Source organism: Schistocerca americana, chromosome 9 (genome assembly GCF_021461395.2).
Source record: "Schistocerca americana isolate TAMUIC-IGC-003095 chromosome 9, iqSchAmer2.1, whole genome shotgun sequence".
NCBI classification, from domain to species: domain Eukaryota; kingdom Metazoa; phylum Arthropoda; class Insecta; order Orthoptera; family Acrididae; genus Schistocerca; species Schistocerca americana.
In genome coordinates, this window is record NC_060127.1 from 16239197 (window position 1) to 16259437 (window position 20241).

General features: G+C 45.7%; 1 protein-coding gene across 1 annotated transcript in view; it reads right to left on the minus strand.

The window, feature by feature from the left end:
* The window catches only part of LOC124551208, a 53027-nt gene that overhangs the window by 15359 nt on the left and 17427 nt on the right, over positions 1-20241 (minus strand). Inside the window, exon 2 of the mRNA XM_047126199.1 lies at positions 12116-12575. Within this exon, the coding sequence (XP_046982155.1) occupies positions 12116-12575 (460 nt within the window). The remainder of the gene's footprint in view (positions 1-12115; positions 12576-20241) is intronic.

Genomic DNA, 20241 nt, shown 5'->3' on the forward strand with positions numbered 1-20241 from the left:
CTTAGGCCGTCTTCCGCTCACGCCCCAACATCGTGCAGCCCGCCTCCAGTGGTGTCGCGACAGGCGTGAATGGAGGGACGAATGGAGACGTGTCGTCTTCAGCGATGAGAGTCGCTTCTGCCTTGGTGCCAATGATGGTCGTATGCGTGTTTGGCGCCGTGCAGGTGAGCGCCACAATCAGGACTGCATACGACCGAGGCACACAGGGCCAACACCCGGCATCATGGTGTGGGGAGCGATCTCCTACACTGGCCGTACACCACTGGTGATCGTCGAGGGGACACTGAATAGTGCACGGTACATCCAAACCGTCATCGAACCCATCGTTCTACCATTCCTAGACCGGCAAGGGAACTTGCTGTTCCAACAGGACAATGCACGTCCGCATGTATCCCGTGCCACCCAACGTGCTCTAGAAGGTGTAAGTCAACTACCCTGGCCAGCAAGATCTCCGGATCTGTCCCCCATTGAGCATGTTTGGGACTGGATGAAGCGTCGTCTCACGCGGTCTGCACGTCCAGCACGAACGCTGGTCCAACTGAGGCGCCAGGTGGAAATGGCATGGCAAGCCGTTCCACAGGACTACATCCAGCATCTCTACGATCGTCTCCATGGGAGAATAGCAGCCTGCATTGCTGCGAAAGGTGGATATACACTGTACTAGTGCCGACATTGTGCGTGCTCTGTTGCCTGTGTCTATGTGCCTGTGGTTCTGTCAGTGTGATCATGTGATGTATCTGACCCCAGGAATGTGTCAATAAAGTTTCACCTTCCTGGGACAAGGATTTCACGGTGTTCTTATTTCAATTTCCAGGAGTGTATTATTATTGGAGGGTAAGAGCGAGAACTGTTGCAAACGCAGCTTAATGGCTCACACATACAAGTTCATGACGAGAATAATAACTAAAACAATGGAAAAGAAAACTGAGGATGTGTTGGATGACTATCAGTTTTTGGGGTGGGAGTGGTCGTGCGGTTAGAGGCCTCATGTCACAGATTGCGCGGCCCCTTCCGCCGGAGGTTAGAGTCCTTCCTTTGGCATAGGTGTATGTGTTGTTCTTAGCATAAGTTACTTTAAGTAGTGTGTAATTCTAGGGACCTATGACCTCAGCAGTTTGGTCCCTCAGGAATTCACATACATTCGAGCACTTGAACACAAACTATCAGTTTCATCTGAAGTAACATAAACGCATTGGATAGGCAGTTAGACGTTGCCATTGATAATAGGAGGGAGAATTAGGAGAAATCAAGAACCCATCACAGGATTTGTCGATGTGGAAAAAGCGTTCACCAGTGTACAAGGGGCATTCAATAAGCAATGCAACAATTTTTTTCCTTGCCAATCTGAGTTGGAAAGCTGCAGAATTTGTTGTGGGACGTCTTGGAATATTCCTGCTTCAGCCCATATAGTTTCATGAAGTTCCAGTAACTGGTGGTGCTATATGTACCCTTGAAAATGGCGTAACAAAGGTGCATTTCAACCAGAGAGCTGTCACTGAGTTCATTTTGATGGGAAACCAGAGCATTGCAGACACTCAAAGGCGCTTGCGCTATGTGTATGCAGATATGGTAGTGAACAAAAGCACAGTGAGTCATTAGGCGAGGAACCTGTCATTATCGCAAGAAGGTGGCGCAAACTTGTCCGATCTCCGGCGTGCCAACCGTCCGCACACAGTTGTGACTCCCGCACTGTAGGAACGTGTGGACACCCTCATTAGAGGCAAAGCCTCACACAGTTTTTCACAGCTAGAAGGGTGTCACAAAACTTCATTGGACTATTCTTCCTTATTCACCCTAAAGCACAGATCTCGCACCTTCCGACTTCCTTCTGTTTGGTTTGATGAAGGATGCACTCCATTAGAACCAATATGTGGATAATGGACAGGTATTTGATGCATCAAGACTTTGGCTCCGGCGTAGACCACTAGAGTGGTGCCATGGGGGCGTACAGACCCTCCCAGTAATGTGGCGTAAGGATGTCGCATTGCAAGGAGATTATGTTGAAAAGTAGGGTTTTGTAGCGAAGGACTGGGGAATAATGTGGTGTAATAGAATCCTGAATAAAACCACATACTTTTAGAAAAAAAGTATTGCTTTACTTATTGAATGTCCCTCATATAAGCATTGTCTCTCATCTCCTATTATAGACATCTATGTATTTATCATATGATGTATTTACATTTTGATAATGGCTGAATATAAAGAATGAAACCAGTTGTGTATGGACTTCATACAGTTCTAATCAAGCAGCTGGTAAGGGTTTTCATTAACTGAACAACAGTTGCAGAATAAATGTTAACTGAACATGGAGAATCTAATAAATAATAATTACATTACTATTCAGTAGAAGTAGGTGTAGATGTTAGTTAGTTAGCTACTCACATGTTCCATTTATCATTTGAAAGATCCTTTTTTTATCGAAATGATCTCAAACAATGCATTTTACAGGATATGCATACATTATTAGTGTTGACATTAATGAATACATTACTATTTTTGTCATACTCATGCAATTCTACTTTTTTTACCACATACCAGTGTTTAAGCAGAAATATGCCAGAGGAATAGTAGGAGTTTTCCTGGAGAACTGACTTTAAATTAGATATAATACTTTCTTCGCTACCTATCAGACATTCTACAGAATGTTTAACAAGTGGTAATAAAGGTAATTTGTCCCTTTAGTGTTGTAGGCATTGACATCACTGTTCTTCTCAAATAGTGGTGGATTACTTATGAGGAATTTCACAAGCGAATATATGTATCGTGAAAGCATAGTTAAAATGCCTAACTCCTTTAACAGGTAGATCCATGATGTCTGTATGTAAACACCAATATTATTCTTACTGCTCGTATTTGTGCAATCAGTACTTTCTTTCTAAGTGGTGATTTACCCCAGAAAATTATTCCATAAGACATTATTGAGTGGAAATATGTAAAATATGTCAGGCAGTTGATACATTTGTTTCCAAGATTCGCAATTATACGAAAAGGAAAAGCATCTGAATTTAATTGTTTTTGAAGCTCAGTAATACGCTTTTTCCAGTTCAAACTTTCATCAATATGTTCACCCAAAAATTTTGGAGCATTCTACCTTACGTATTAGCTCCTGCCCATGTGCTACATCAATTGTTGAGAGAATCCGTTTTCAGAGAACAACTGGGGTAGCTGTGAGTCAGCAACTTCTGATAATCAGCACAACCAAAAACCAGTCCTAAGTTGCAAATTTTACTCTTTTTTTCATTCGATGACTAGTTTCGGGTCGATATACATTTTCAGATCACCGTAGCATAGTCAAAAATGGCGTTTCCGAAGATGTGAAAACCATGTCAAAAACGTGCAACGAACCATTACGGCGCATGAAGATATCTGGCCGAAACTAGTAATCGAGTGAATAAAAACAGTAAAATTTGCAACTTTTGACTAGTTTTTCGTGGTACTGAACTTAATAATACTTTACAAAAAAAATTGAAACCCCTTACTAATTGTTGTGTTAGTTTCTCTTCAATGGGGTTTATTGTAACACTATTATCGTTTGTAAAAAGTTCGAATTTTGCTTGTTGAATGTTAACAGTTGTTGTTCTTTTGGTCTTCAGTCCCGATACTGGTTTGGTGCAGCTCTCCATGCTACTCTATCCTGTGCAAGCTTCTTCATCTCCCAGTACCTACTGCAACCTACATCCTTCTGAATCTGCTTAGTGTATTCATCTCTTGGTCTCCCTCTACGATTTTTACCCTCCACGCTGCCCTCCAATACTAAATTGGTGATACCTTGATGCCTCAGTACATGTCCTACCAACCGATCGCTTCTTCTTGTCAAGTTGTGCCACAAACTCCTCTTCTCCACAATCCTATTCAATACCTCCTTCTTAGTTATGTGATCTACCATCTAATCTTCAGCATTCTTCTGTAGCATCACATTTCGAAAGCTTCTATTCTCTTCTTGTCCAAACTATTTATCGTCCATGTTTCACTTCCATACATGGCTACACTCCACACAAATACTTTCAGAAACGACCTCCTGACACTTAAATCTATGCTCGATGTTAACAAATTACTCTTCTTCAGAAACGCTTTCCTTGCCATTGCCAGTCTACATTTTGTATCCTCTCTACTTCGACCATCATCAATTATTTTGCTCCCCAAATAGCAAAACTCATTTACTACTTTATGTGTCTAATTTCCTAATCTAATTCCCTCAGCATCACCCAACTTATTTCGACTACATTCCATTATCCTCGTTTTGCTTTTATTGATGTTCATCTTATATCATCCTTTCAATACACTCTCCATTCCATTCAACTACTCTTCTAAGTCTTATGCTGTCTCTGACAGAATTACAATGTCATCGGCGAACCTCAAAGTTTTTATTTCTTCTCCATGGATTTTAATAGCTACACCAAATTTTTCTTTTGTTTCCTTTACTGCTTGCTCAGTATACAGATTGAATAACATCAGGGAGAGGCTACAACCCTGTCTCACTCCCTTCCCAACCACTGCTTCCCTTTCATGCCGCCCGACTCATAACTGCCATCTGGTTTCTGTACAAATTGTAAATAGCTTTTCGCTCCCTGTATTTTGCCCCTGCCACCTTCATAATTTGAAAGAGAGTATTCCAGCCAACACTGTCAAAAGCTTTCTCTAAGTCTATAAATGCTATAAATGTACGTTTGCCTTTTCTTAATCTCTCTTCTAAGATAAGTCGTAGGGTCAGTATTGCCTCACTTGTTCCAATATTTCTAAGGAATCCAAACTGTTAACTGAGAAGTCATATCATAGCAAACAGGTGTGGCCCCAAAACTAAACCGTGTGGGACTCCCTTATTCTCCTCTGTCACTAAAATTTTCTACCTTACTGACACTGTCTGTCTGAATTATTTAGCACAACCCTTTTGCGTTCTGTTTGTTAAGTATGGCCGACCGCTGTGGCCGAGCGGTTCTAGGCGCTCAGTTAGGAACCGCGCGACTGCTACGGTCGCAGGTTCGAATCCTGCCTCGGGCATGGATGTGTGTGATGTCCTTAGGTTAGTTAGGTTTAAGTAGTTCTAAGTTCTAGGTGACTGATGACCACATCTGTTAAATCCCATAGTTCTCAGAGCCATTTGAACCATTTTGTTAAGTATGGTTCAGACACGCTGTGCGTAAAGGTATCAGTTCCATAAAATGTTAGTTTTTCTAAGAGAGTAACGTGACCTACATGATCAGACGTCTTGGAAAGAGCACACAAAAATACCAGCTGGTGAGGTATTGTTTTTTTAAGGCTTCCTGTCTCTGGTTGCCTTGTGCGGCACTAGACCAAGAGTGGCGAAGGTGCTCGGAGCGCGGAAGCTGTCAGGCAAATGTCAGACGGCCTGGGAAGCCGCGCACAGAGAAAGTGTGGGAGGAGGGAATTGGCACATTCGGCGGCATTGTTGGGCGGCTTTCTCCAGAAGCGCGTGCTTTGCTGCGAGGCGGGGCGGCAGTTGGCGGGTGCCCGGTACGTCGCGCCTACTTAATTACCGCCGCGAGCCGTGGCGTGCCCTGCCGTGCTTGTGTGACGTGCGTGTGCGAGACAGTGTCAAGGGGGGGGGGGGGGGCGCTCTTGCGGCCGACCGCTCCGTTCCGCTTTCGTTTTCCGCTCTGCCGGCGTGGTCAGCGAAACATAAAGTGGCGACGTCCGCTCGCAATGTCCGCGAACCCTTAAGTACACGTGCGTGCAAAACGTAAAGACGGAAGTAACTTTCTAGTGATACGTAACTACCCAGAAACACAGTTCGATGACATCCACAAATACACTACTGGCCATTGAAATTGCTACACCAAGAAGAAACGCAGATGATAAACGGCTATTCATTGGACAAGTATATTAGAACTGACATGAGTTTACATTTTCACGCAATTTGGGTGCATAGTTCCTGAGAAACCAGTACCCAGAACAAGCACCTCTGGCCGTAATAACGGCCTCGATACGCATGGGCATTGAGTCAAACAGAGCTTGGATGGCGTGCACAGGTACAGCTGCCCATTCAGCTTCAACACAATACCACGGTTCATCAAGAGTAGTGACTGGCGTATTGTGACGAGCCAGTTGCTCGGCCACCATTGACCAGACGTTTTCATTTCGTGAGAAGTCTGGAGAATGTGCTGGCCAGGGCAGCAGGTCGAACATTTTCTGTATGCAGAAAGGCCCGTACAGGACCTGCAGCATGAGGTCGTGCATTATCCTGCTGAAATGTAGGGTTTCGCAGGGATCGAATGAAAGGTGGAGCCACGGGTCGTAACACATCTGAAATGTAACGTCGACTGTTCAAAGTGCCGTCAATGTGAACAAGAGGTGACCGAGACGTGTTTATCCACACCTACAGACTTTTTTGTAATGAATACTGTGTTTCACGGCATTTTAATTATTACGTAATGGCATTTTCGTACTATTACTATTTTTTTATATATTCGACTCCTTAGTCTTGACGTAAAATTTTACGTAAATTACGTACGTTGTACTTCTAACTTCCCATGCCAGATGGTGGGTATCATGCTTTTTAAAAAACTGTGTTATACCTCATTTCATATTATTCATATATTATTCTTTTTCCCTCTCTTTTTCTCTTTTACTTGTCCTGCACTCTGACAACTTATTATCGATCTGTTTTATGTTTTGTAATTTGGTTTTTTAAAAACAATACGCCAGCCTATTTTAGATGTTTCCTTCCCCCTTCGTCTGTTATGTGTTTTACGTACATTTTAAATTTGAATTACTTCATGATTCACAAATGCACAAGAGTTATTTTGTGTTAATATCTCGCAAAAGCGGTAATATTAAGTCTTCACGTGACACATGTCACATAGAGGGCGTTCCAAGCCCTGTCACACCGAGGTCTGCTGAACAGGTGCATGGCCGGCCTGTGTGGCCGTGCGGTTCTAGGCGCGTCAGTCTGGAACCGCGTGACCGCTACGGTCCCAGGTTCGAATCCTGCCTCGGGCATGGATGTGTGTGATGTCCTTAGGTTAGTTAGGTTTAATTAGTTCTAAGTTCTAGGCGACTGATGACCTCGAAGTTAAGTCGCATAGTGCTCAGAGCCATTTGAACCATTTCGAACAGGTGCATGTAAACAGCGGCCTCAGTTTATGTGATCGCTCTAAGCTTGTTGATACCAGTGCCTACCAATTTTAATTGCATGTTACAGGTATGTTCCTACCAACTGTTATGTTCATACACAGGTGTAGTTGTGATTTTCTGTTTTATACTCTCTGATCGTTATGTGAAATTTTTAACTTCTAGCACTGAGGATGGTCACTAAGTGACCGAAAATCGATTTTGCGGAGGATAAAACAAAAAAAAAAAAAAAAAAAAAAAAAAATACGACCAATGCTGATTCTCCTTCCAATTTTATCCAATATTTGGTCGTGGTGCACAGAACACTCCATGGAGTCGCCGATCAGTAAAACCTAACCTTTCTGCAGGCGTCGCATGGGATACGTTGTTTCGGCTGACTCCAGGGACACACAGTTAAAAAAAAAAAGCCGGCGAAACAGCAGGGAAAATGCGCCTGGCGGCTCTTAGGAGACACACCTTGTACACACATTGCGTGGTGGCCCACAATTGCTTGTATACGCATTGGATGGTCCACGTTGACACATCAACAGATCAGGCTGTTTCCATCAAGATGTGATCATGGAGACGTCCTTAAACACTGTGTCGCGTCTCCTCATCAACCAATCTTACTGCATTCATTTCGTACAGCCGATCGGGACTTACACACACCGTTCCACTGCGATGTATTACCTCAGCAACGGGGAGTCACAGGTCCACTTGCTAACAGCGCTAAAAAGCCTTATTTTAAGAGGGTGACTAATGTTTTCAGTGGCGAATGTATTCAACAGGGTCTGCAGAAACAAGATTAGACTAACTGCAGCGGGAGAAAAGGCATTTTCACGAGGACCATTTCAAAAGTACTGCATACTGTGCATGCACGATCGTTGTGGTGGCCTGGTCAGGTTGAAATTCGTGTTGATTGTCAGTGAGACTTCAGGCGTGATGGTCGTACATGTGTTTGCTGGTTCTCCTGACTATGTCGTGAGTAATTCAATTTCACAAAAATCAAATGGCTCTGAGCACTATGGGACTTAACTTCTAAGGTCGTCAGTCCTCTAGAACTTAGAACTACTTAAACCTAACTAACATAAGGACAGCACACACATCCATGCCCGAGGTAGGATTCGAACCTGCGAACGTAGCGGTCGCGCGGTTCCAGACTGTAGCGCCCAGAACCGCTCAGCCACCCCGGCCGGCTCAATTTCACAACTACGGCCTCTAATCAAAACGCATCCCGGTATAAAATTTAACTGCATAAAATTTCTTACAAAATGGTCCCATTTATTTTTTTCTGTACGGCTAATACGTAGCACGTAGAGAGCGAGAAAATGTGAAAATTTTTCGTGTGGTTTTTGAAGGTGTTTCAGGATGCATTAAAACCCAGAGGAAGCGGCAAGTAAATCAACCAGCATAAAGCTGAAACCGTATTCCACGTACTGACCAGACTTCCTACATCAAAATCGAATCGCTGCGTCGAAAGAACCCAAGGGGAATTTAGAATGCTTAGAGAGAGTTGCGTGCGAACAGTGTAGCGGATCGTAGCACAGTATCACGCTGGTCTGCTTGTATCCGTGAAGGTCGGGTAAGCACTGAGGTCGACCCAAGAACTGGAAGGCCATCAACTGCAACAGACTACGCCTCTCAGGTTATTGTTAATGACAGTTCGGAACAGGATCGACGAAACACGCGTAACGAAATTCCATAAAAGGGCAGGATGCGTGTCACTTCAGGTTAGAGAATCATAACTGAAACGTTAAAAATGAGAAAAATTGCTGCCAAATGGGTTCCACACAGTCCCAGTGAAGAGCAGGAAGCAGGTCGCAGGAGAATCGCACAAGAACTACTTCAACGTTATCGAACAGAAGGAGGACAGTTTCTGGAAAGGTTTGCTGCGCTTGGAACCTGGGTACTAACTTTTTGGGCCAGAACTGAAGACTCGGTCAGCACAATGAAAAAGTATCAACTCTCCATGCGAACAATCGAAGGTGAAAGTGATGATGACCTTTATGTGTGTATGAGTGGAGTCTTAGCTGATAGACTTTTCTGGAGACTAGAAATCTACTCTGTAGGAATGAGCATGGGTTTCGAAAAAGGCGATCGTGTGAAACCCAGCTCGCGCTATTCGTCCACGACACTCAGAGGGCCATTGACACGGGTTCACAGGTAGATGCCGTGTTTCTTGACATCCGCAAGGCGTTCGATACAGTTGCCCACAGTCGTTTAATGAATAAACTAAGAGCATATGGACTAACAGTCCAATTGGATTGAAGAGTTCCTAGATAAGAGAACGCAGCATGTCATTCTCAACGGAGAGAAGTCTTCCAAAGTAAGAGTGATTTCGGGTGTGCCGCAGGGGAGTGTCGTAGGACCGTTGCTATTCACAATATACATAAATGACCTTGTGGATGACATCGGAAGTTCACTGAGGCTTTTTGCAGATGATGCTATGGTGTATCGAGAGGTTGTAACAATGGAAAATTATACTGAAATGCAGGAGAATCTGCAGGGAATTGACGCGTGGTGCGGGGAATGGCAAGTGAATCTCAATGTAGACAAGTGTAATGTGCTGCGAATACGAAGAAAGAAAGATCCCTTATCATTTAGCTACAATATAGCAGGTCAGGAACTGGAAGCAGTTCATTCCATAAATTATCTGGGAGTACGCATTAGGAGTGATTTAAAATGGAATGATCATATAAAGTTGATCGTCGGTAAAGCAGATGCCACACTGAGATTCATTGGAAGAATCCTAAGGAAATGCAACACGAAAACAAAGGAAGTAGGTTACAGTACGCTTGTTCGCCCGCTGCTTGAATACTGCTCAGCAGTGTGGGATCCGTACCAGATAGGGTTGATAGAAGAGATAGAGAAGATCCAACGGAGAGCAACGCGCTTCGTTACAGGATCATTTAGTAATCGCGAAAGCGTTACGGAGATGATAGATAAACTCCAGTGGGAGACTCTGCAGGAGAGATGCTCAGTAGCTCGGTACGGGCTTTTGTTGAAGTTTCGAGAACATACCTTCACCGAAGAGTCAAGCAGTATATTGCTCCCTCCTACGTATATCTCGCGAAGAGACCATGAGGACAAAATCAGAGAGATTAGAGCCCACACAGAAGCATACCGACAATCTTTCTTTCCACAAACAACACGAGACTGGAATAGAAGGGACAACCGATAGAGGTACTCAGGGTACCCTCCGCCACACACCGTCAGGTGGCTTGCGGAGTGTGGATGTAGATGTAGATGTAGATGATGATAATGATGATGATGATGTTTGGTTTGTGGGGGGCTCAACTGCGCAGTTATCAGCGCCCGTACAAACTCCCAACCTTTGCTCAGTCCAAACTCGCCACTATCAGGAATGATGATGAAATGATGAGGACAACGCAAACACCCAATCATCTCGAGGCAGGTGAAAATCGCTGACTCCGCCGGGAATCGAAACCGAGACCCCGTGCTCGGGAAGCGAGAACGCGATTAGCTGATACAGTGCCCTAGGGGACGTCTTTAGCAAGTGCGTGCTACAAGCTTTTTCTCCAAAATGTTTTGAGCCCGAAAATTCGCCAAAGAAGGCCTCACATGCTTGCACCTGATATCCTCATTTTGCACCTTAATGCAAGACCACTTATTCCCCTACCAGTGAGAGATACGCTCGACAAATATGGATAGCAAATACTTCCCCACTCACCATACATTCTTGATATAAGTCCACTATGATTTGTTTCCGGAATTGAAAGAACAACTAAGTGGAAAACGTTTTGACACAATTGATGAAACTTCTAGTGAGGTGTGCGGTAGCGTTCTCGCTTCCCGCGCCCGCGTTCCCGGGTTCGATACCCGGCGGGGTCAGGGATTTTCTCTGCCTCGTGAGACTGGGTGTTGTGTGATGTCTTTAGGTTAGTTAGGTTTAAGTAGTTCTAAGTTCTAGGGGACTGATGACCGTAGATGTTAAGTCCCATAGTGCTCAGAGCCATTTGAGCCATTTTTTTTTCTAGTGAGGTGACGCGAGTAATCAGACAGTTCAACAATAACGCTGCCCTATTCGGAAATACGGAAGTTGTCATAACTTTGGGAAGCTGTCATAAGCAACAATGGAGATTACATTTAATGCCTGTACAGGTATTCTGAAAATAATTATTTTCTTCAATCTTACAGTGTGCAGAACTTCTGAAATGACGCCCGCAGGACTTCCTGTGATCAGCACGCGAATGGAATGAGGATAAATTGCGTTATGCGGTGCAATGAAAAGTACTCCCTGCCATGCACTTCGCAGTGACTTACGGTGCATGGGTTTAGATGCAGACTTATAGTGGATGATTCTCTTGCCTCCTCCACTGGGTTTTAATGCACCCTGTAACATCTTCAAATTCCTACAGAAAAAATAACTGGGTCCTTTTTGTGGGACATTTTATATAGTTAAATTTTATACCAGCATGCGTTTTAATTAGAGGCCACAGTTTTCGAATTGTTGAAGGAAATCGTATAAAGTGACCTTCAAAAGCGTTTTTCTCGAATGCCTTGAAAACCGTGGCTTCCAGTGAAAACGTTTCCCAGTACAAAATTCGCTACAAAAAAAGGTCCTGTTCATTTTATTCTGTGGGAGTAAAATAGTTTGGGCGTTGCGAGCAAGGGAATATGAAAATCTTGCGCATATTGTTTGAAGGCGTTGCAGGTTGCATAACACCCAGATACGAGGGCGGCTGAACCACCTTGTAGAACCCAATGTATGAGACCCTGTATGTCCGTCTCTTCAGAGATGGTTGCGGGACTCGGCCGTTCGATACAGGACGTCAAATTAAAACACCTTTCAGCCGTCTAGTTTCCAAACTACCAGTTTCGGCGATTTACTACGTCATCTTCAGGTCCCTGACGGACGTACAGGAAGATTCCACTTCGGTTCTGATCAAAACACGGGCCAGTATTGCTGGATAATATCGTCACCAGAGAAGACCCACGGAGGGGTGTATTGGTGTCTGCCCGCCTCGCAACCAACAGATGATTTGGTGCTTCGAACTACAGGAGGACGCAATACGCAAGTACTCACCAGTGCGAAGAGACCGTTCATAGTTGGGTGTTGGGTTGGTCGAGCGGCCGAGCTGGTCTGCGGAGCGTGCGGAGTGTGGCCCGTGCTGGAGTGTGTTCCTCCAGCGCTGGAGAGCCCCTTTATAGCCCGGCTGGTGCCAAGCACCCGGCGGCCGCCCGCAGCTCTCTCCCTCCCACACACTGGAGCCTCTGTCTGGAGAGTCCACGGCGCGGATGGCACGGCCGAGCGCACCGGAACCACGCTCGTTAGCTTTCCTCCAGCGCGCGTTACGTCAGTCCAGGAAGGGGCCGCCACCGCGTTGCCCAATTGCGGTGGGCCCTCTCCATCTGGGGCAATTATCTTTTCGGGGGCGCTAATGGGCGGCTCTCGAAGCGGCCCGGCGAACTCCACTCGAGACGAGACCGCAGGTAGTCCAGCAGGAACTGTGCCCGTGCAGAATCGGAGCGCCAGACCTTGGTCACTACGAAGTTTCCGTCAGTGGTCACAAAACTGTTTATTGGCTATACCGGTTTCCCCTGCCTAACCATTAAAAGTAGATTCCAACTACTGCTTACGTGTCGGTTGCCTAGAAACGTACAAGAATCTGGCCGAGCGGTTCTAGGCGCTACAGTCCGGAACCGCCCCACCGCTACAGTCGCAGGTTCGAATCCTGCCTTTAGGTTAGTAAGGTTTAAGTAGTTCTACGTTCTAGGGGAATGATGACCTTAGAAGTTAGGTCCCATAGTGCTCAGAGCCATTTGAACCATTTCGTACAAGAATCAAAATTTTGCTGACAGGACTCTGCTACTACACTACCAATGAAATGTTGACTCCTAGCATAATGTGACGTCGCCATTGGCCAAGCGATATTCATGCGTTATTGTCAAGGTGACACGAAAAATCTTTTTATTTTATGGTCAGTTTCGGTGTTATTTTTGGCGAATTAAGGTGTTATTCTTTGGCAAATTCAATTTTAATTTCCGTCAATGTTGGTTTAATTTTTTTGCCAATTTTCTCGTTATTTTTTTGCCTGTTGTGGTATGCGTGTCTGATGACTCATTTCTCAAGTGCTAATTTCTTATTATTTTTATCGCATGTAATTCCCTTTCGGTACTGTGTTGAAAATGAAAATATATCTACCATTTACGTTATACGTTAATGGCCATTAAAATTGCTACACCACGAAGATGACGTGGTACAGACTAGAAATTTAACCGACAGGAAGAAGATGCTATGATATGCAAATGATAAGCTTTTCCGAGCTTTCACACAACGTTGGCGCCGGTGGCGACACCTACAACGTGCTGACATGAGGAAAGTTTCCAACCGATTTCTCACACACAAACAGCAGTTGACCGATGTTACCTGGTGAAACGTTGTTGTGATGCTTCGTGTAACGAGAAGAAATGCGTACCATCACGTTTCCGACTTTGATAAAGGTCGGATTATAGCCTATCGCGATTGCGGTTTATCGTATCGCGACATTGCTGCTCGCGTTGGTCGAGATCCAATGACTGTTAGCAGAATATGGAATCGGTGGGTTCAGGAGGGTAATACGGAATGCCGTGCTGGATCCCAACGGCCTCGTATCACTAGCAGTCGAGATGACGGGCATGTTATACGCATGGCTGTAGCGGATCGTGCAGCCACTTCTCGATCCCTGAGTCAACAGATGGGGACGTCTGCAAGACGACAACCATCTGCACGAACTGTTCGACGACGTTTGCAGCAGCACGGACTATCAGCTCGGAGACCATAGCTGTAAACCGAGCGAGGTGGCGCAGTGGTTAGCACACTGGACTCGCATTCGGGAGGACGACGGTTCAATCCCGTCTCCGGCCATCCTGATTTAGGTTTTCCGTGATTTCCCTAAATCGCTTCAGGCAAATGCCGGGATGGTTCCTTTGAAAGGGCACGGCCGATTTCATTCCCCATCCTTCCCTCACCCGAGCTTACGCTCGGTCCGTCTCTAATGACCTCGTTGTCGACGGGACGTTAAACACTAATCTCCTCCTCCTCCTCCTCCTCCTCCTCCACCATAGCTGTGGTTACCCTTGACCTGCATCACAGACAGGAGCAGCTGCGATGGTGTACTCGACGACGAACCTGGGTGCACGAATGGCAAAACGTCGTTTTTCCGGATGAATCCAGGTTCTGTTTACAGCGTCATGATGGTCGCATCCGTGCTTGGCGGCATCGCGGTGAACGCAGATTGAAAACATGTATTCGTCACCGCCATACTGGCGTATGGCCCGGCGTGATGGTATGGGGTGCCATTGGTTACACGTCTCGGTCAACTCCTGTTCGCATTGACGGCACTTTGAACAGTGGACGTTACATTTCATAAGTGTTACGACCCGTGGCTCTATCCTTCATTCGATCCCTGCGAAACCCTACATTTCAGCGGGATAATACACGACTGCATGTTGCAGGTCCTGTACGGGCGTTTCTGGATACAGAAAATGTTCGACTGCTGCCCTGGCCAGCACATTCTCCAGATCTCTCACCAATTGAAAACGTCTGGTCAATGGTGACCGAGCAACTGGGTCGTCACAATATGCCAGTGGTGGTATCGTGTTGAAACTGCATGGGCAGCTGTACCTGTATACGCCATCCAACCTCTGTTTGACTGAATACCCAGCCGTATCAAGGCCGTTATAACGGCCAGGGGTGGTTGTTCTGGGTACAGATTTCTCAGGATCTATGCACCCAAACTGCGTGAAAATGTAATCACATTTCAGCTCTAGTATAACATATTTGTCCAATGAATACCCGTTTATCATCTGCATTTCTTCTTGGTGTAGCAATTTTAATGGCTAGTAGTCTACTTATCGACATCACAGATTACACGTGTTTATATAAGTAAAAAATTATCCAGATCCGAGTAAGACTCGCAAACTGAGGTTTCGGTACAAACTTAGTTGGGTGTGTAGACAGTGATCCCTTTTTAACCTCCTATCGACAATGATACTGGCAATATGTCGATCTACACCTACATCTACATCTACATAGATACTCCGCAAGCCATTGCAAGGCGCGTGGCGGAGGGTACCTTGTGTCAATACTAGTCATTTCCTTTCCTGGAATAAATTATGACTAACTAACAACCGCAGCTGCCGACAGGTGTTGTTGATATACCTCGATGTGGACAGCTGAAAATGTGTGCCCCGACCGGGACTCGAACCCGGGATCTCCTGCTTACATGGCAGACGCTGTATCTATCTGAGCCACCGAGGGCACAGATGAATAGCGCGACTGCAGGGACTTATCCCTTGCACGCTTCCCGTGAGACTCAGATTCCCAACCGTCCACAATTCTGCATATGTATTGTCGCGCTATTCATCTGTGTCCTCGGTGGCTCAGATGGATAGAGCGTCTGCCATGTAAGCAGGATATCCCGGGTTCGAGTCCCGGTCGGGGCTCACATTTTCAGCTGTTCACATCGAGGTATATCAACAGCACCTATTGGCAGCTGAGGTTGTTAGTTAGTCATCATTCATTCCAGGGAAAAGCTGCACGGTCACCAACAGTAACCGTTCTTTCGAGAACAAGTTACTGTCTTCACATATATTTCCTTTCCTGTTCCACTCGCACATTGACCGAGGGAAAAACGACAGTCTATATGCCTCCGTATGCGCCTTATTGTCCGGTATCTTATCTTCGTGATCCTTCCGCGCAATGTATGTTGGCGGCAGTAGACTCGTTCCACAGTCAGCTTCAAATGCCGCTTTTCAGGGATTCCAAGACCTGCGAAAATATTTAATTTCAAGTTTTAAAAAAATTTAAAAAAGCCTCAAATGGCTCTGAGCACCATGGGACTTAACATCTGAGGTCATCAGTCCCCTAGACTTAGAAGTACTTAAACCTAAGTAACCTAAAGACATCACACACACCCACGCCCGAGGCAGGATTCGAACCTGCGGCCTAGCAGCAGCGCGGTTCCTGACTGAAGCGCCTAGAACCGCTCGGCCACAGTGGCCCGTCTTCAAGTGTAAAGTCGGACAAGAAATAACACAAAAAAATATTTTCTCGTGTGATGTAATTAATAATTAACAATTTTCTCATTTTTTCCCCCTTTGCTTGTACTGCGAAACGCTGTTTATTGCCAAATTTCTTGATTATGCGTCGAGGAGAAGTACCCTATAGATTTCGATGAGTGAGTTTGTATCAAAATCTTTGACATAAATGGCCGTATCTTTTGATTCCAATGACTTAGAGAAGCTAATTTTCATTATACCGTGTCCGCAGCTCGTGGTCGTGCGGTAGCGTTCTCGCTTCCCACGCCCGGGTTCCCGGGTTCGATTCCCGGCGGGGTCAGGGATTTTCTCTGCCTCGTGATGACTGGGTGTTGTGTGATGTCCTTAGGTTAGTTAGGTTTAAGTAGTTCTGAGTTCTAGGGGACTGATGACCATAGATGTTAAGTCCCAAGGTGCTCAGAGCCATTTGAACCATTGAACCATTATACCGCCAAGGGACCGTAGCTGTTATTATGTGACGTAAACTTTAACTTGACCCGTCCACCCGTTCCCAAGAGAAGTCTCGAAAGGCAACGAAACTCTGCGGCGGAGCTCGGTGGGCACACCTACACCTCATTGAGTCTCGTGAGCAGCTGGCACGGTGTTAGGGAGCAGTGCCCCTACAGACGGCACAAGACGTCTCGCATTGCACAGAGCATTTGATGCATTTGCGAGGAACCCAGTCGCACAGCGCGGCCACTTCACGTAACCCAGTCGCGTTAAACGTTACTGCGAAGGGCAGTGGTCGTCAATCTGCGTCCCGAAGCCGGCGTGCTTCCAGAATCAAGCGCGCCGCGGATTTCAGTCGAATTTTTAGCTTTTTACCCGTCGCTTCGGATGCGTGCACGTCGGCCACTTACATTACACGCGTATACGGCTGAGTCTCTGTCGTTTTATACCAGACGACTCCAGAGAGTCTACTGAATTTATCAACGGTATTCAGCCGTGCAGCATGGTTTTTGCTTCCGAAAAACGCCGACAAAAAATATTTGCTAGCTGTAGTGCACATTCTCCCGACCTGGTTGACACACTGAACAACGCAAGTAAAAGGTAAACTGCACTTCATTCTGTGGTGTCACCGCCAGACACCACACTTGCTAGGTGGTAGCTTTAAATCGGCCGCGGTCCATTAGTACATGTCGGACCCGCGTGTCGCCACTGTGTGATCGCAGACCGAGCGCCACCACACGGCAGGTCTCGAGATACGGACTAGGCTCGCCCCAGTTGTACGGACGACTTTGCTAGCTACTACATGGACGAAGCATTGCTCATTAGCCGAGCCAATAGTTAGAATAGCCTTCAGCTAAGTCAATGGCTACGACCTAGCAAGGCGCCATTAGTAACATTGCATGTATCTAAAGAGTCTCACTTGTATCGCCACAATCTCCAGATGTACCAAAAGGATGGATTAAAGTTAAGTATTCCAGAAGCTACGTACTTTTCTTTATAGCATTCATTACGTATCCTGTTTCAGATCTCACGCACCCTGCTTTGGCTTAGCGCGTGCCGTTCGGCTTCCTCTCATTGTGTCTAGGCTGCCTTGTTTAGACACAACACATTCTTTTAAAATGTGCCGTGTCATCTAACTCCATTATGGTACGTGTTGGCTATGGTTTCATCAAAATAATCTGCAGAAAAATTAATGTCTTCCCTATCCGGATGACTTAGTTGTGATGGCAGATTCTATTGAAAGTTTGCAAAGTAATATTTCAGAGCTAGATCAGAAATGTAAGGACTATGGTACGAAGATTAGCATCTCCAAAACGAAAGTAATGTCAGTGGGAAAGAGATATAAACGGATTGAGTGCCAAACAGCAGGAACAAAGCTAGAACAGGTGGGCGGTTTCAAGTACTTAGGATACATATTCTCACAGGATGGCAACATAGTGAAAGAACTGGAAGCGAGGTGTGGCAAAGCTAATGCAGTGAGCGCTCAGCTACGATCTACTCTCTTCTGCAAGAAGGAAGTCAGTACCAAGACTAAGTTATCTGTGCACCGTTCAATCTTTCGACCAACTTTGTTGTATGGGAGCGAAAGCTGGGTGGATCCAGGATACCTTATCAATAAGGTTGAGGTTACGGATGTGAAAGTAGCTAGATGGGAACAATGGCAGGAGGGTGTGCACAATGAGGAAATCAAAGAGAAACTGGGAATGAACTCTATAGATGTAGCAGTCAGGGCGAACAGGCTTAGATGGTGGGGTCATGTTACACGCATGGGAGAAGCAAGGTTACCCAAGAGACTCATGGGTTCAGCAGTAGAGGGTAGGAGTCGGGGTAGACCAAGGAGAAGGTACCTGGATTCGGTTAAGAATGATTTTGAAGTAATGGGCTTAACATCAGAAGAGGCACCAATGTTAGCTCTGAACAGGGGATCATGGAGGAATTTTATAAGGGGGACTATGCTCCAGACTGAACGCTGAAAGGCATAATCAATCTTAAATGATGATGATGATGATGATGATATCCTGGTTTCCTCTTCTGCTTCTCTCTCCTCCTCCATTTGCTTCATCACACTCTGTCCTTCTTCCGCATGCCTCTCTTCTCTCATCCCCGCTTCCTCACATCCTCTCTCTTTCATCTTGCACACCTCTCCCTCTACACCCTGACATCCTTTTCCACCTGCCAACTAGCCTTCTTCAGCTTCCACCTGCCTTCTACGTCTCCACCTGCTACATCCCCTCTTCCCCCCTCCATCGCCGCTCTGTTCATCTTCCGCCGCTCCCCCCACGCGCCTCCGTCCATCTCTTCCTTCCCTCTCTCTCTATTTCCTCCTCCCCTCTCTCTCCATCTTCTTCTCCCATCTCTCTGTTTGTCCTGTATCTGCCTATCTCCTCTGCCCCTCTCTCTGTCTGTCCTCTTCCGCCCTCACTTTCTGCAGCTCCTTCTCGCCCTATCTCTCTGTCCATCTGCCCTTCCCCCTCTACTTCCTACTCCATCCTCACTTTGTCCCTCTCCTCCCCCACCTTTCTCTGTTCATCTCCTCGTCACATCTCTCTACATCCATCTGATCCTCCCGCACCTCTCTCTCCATGTCGTCCTCCTCTGTCTGTTCATCTCCTTCTCCTACCTTTCTCTGTGAATCTGTCTTGTCTGAGTCCTTCTTCCTCTAATCTCTGTCTCCACCTTATATGTCACCTGCAATCCAATTGGAGATATGTGGTACTTATAACCTCCCTCCCCACCGCCCCCCCCCCAATACTTCTTTCCAGGCAATAAGTGTTATGTGTACCAAGTTGGGCTGAAATTGATCTAGGGGTTAACAGGAGATGTAGAACACACACACACACACACACACACACACACACACACACACACAAACACACACACACGTATCCACACACATAATGGATCACCTACTATATGAACTTTGACACAGAATTAACATAGCTTCACAAATGCAGATTACAGGGGTAGTCAGTTTCAAATTCTGTGTCTACATTTTGTAACAAGGGTTAGTAAATTACATTAATGTTGTAATACTATGGGTGCAGATAAGAGAAGTCCATGTAAGTACAACAGCAATGCAGTGAAATTACAGAAATGAATAGCTGAAATGACCTTACCATTTATTTACAGTGAAAGATACAGCAAAAAATACATTTATACATGATTCTGAAAGTGACCCGCTGCAACATCGATACACAGCTGTGCGCGTCTAGGCATATTATTCACATACACCCGGCGTAAAGTTCTGATATAGACGGCGGCAACTTGAGGGCTGATGTTGTCTTTCAGCTTCTGTACTGTGTGTGGATTTGTTTCATACAGCTTGCTCTTCAAGTGTCCGCACAGGAAAAAATCTCATGTTGTTAGGTCCGGCGAACTTGGTGGCCATAAATGCTTGCTGACAGTTCGTTCCTCAGCGAAGACATCGTGTACTCGTTCCAGTGGTAACTTAGGTGCCAAACGCCGATTTTTTCATCATGGAGTAGTTGCTGACACACAATGTTTGGGTTCTCCGTCGCCCGGTACCTCGTATTCTGTGAATTCATATGGTCGGAAAGATGAAACCATGCTTCATTACTCATGACGTAGTCGAAAGGGTGTAAAAAACCATCGTTGGTGTTATTCAAAAGACAGGTACCGTAATCTACACGTTTCTGACTGCCACCTCCTGTAAGTGCTGCA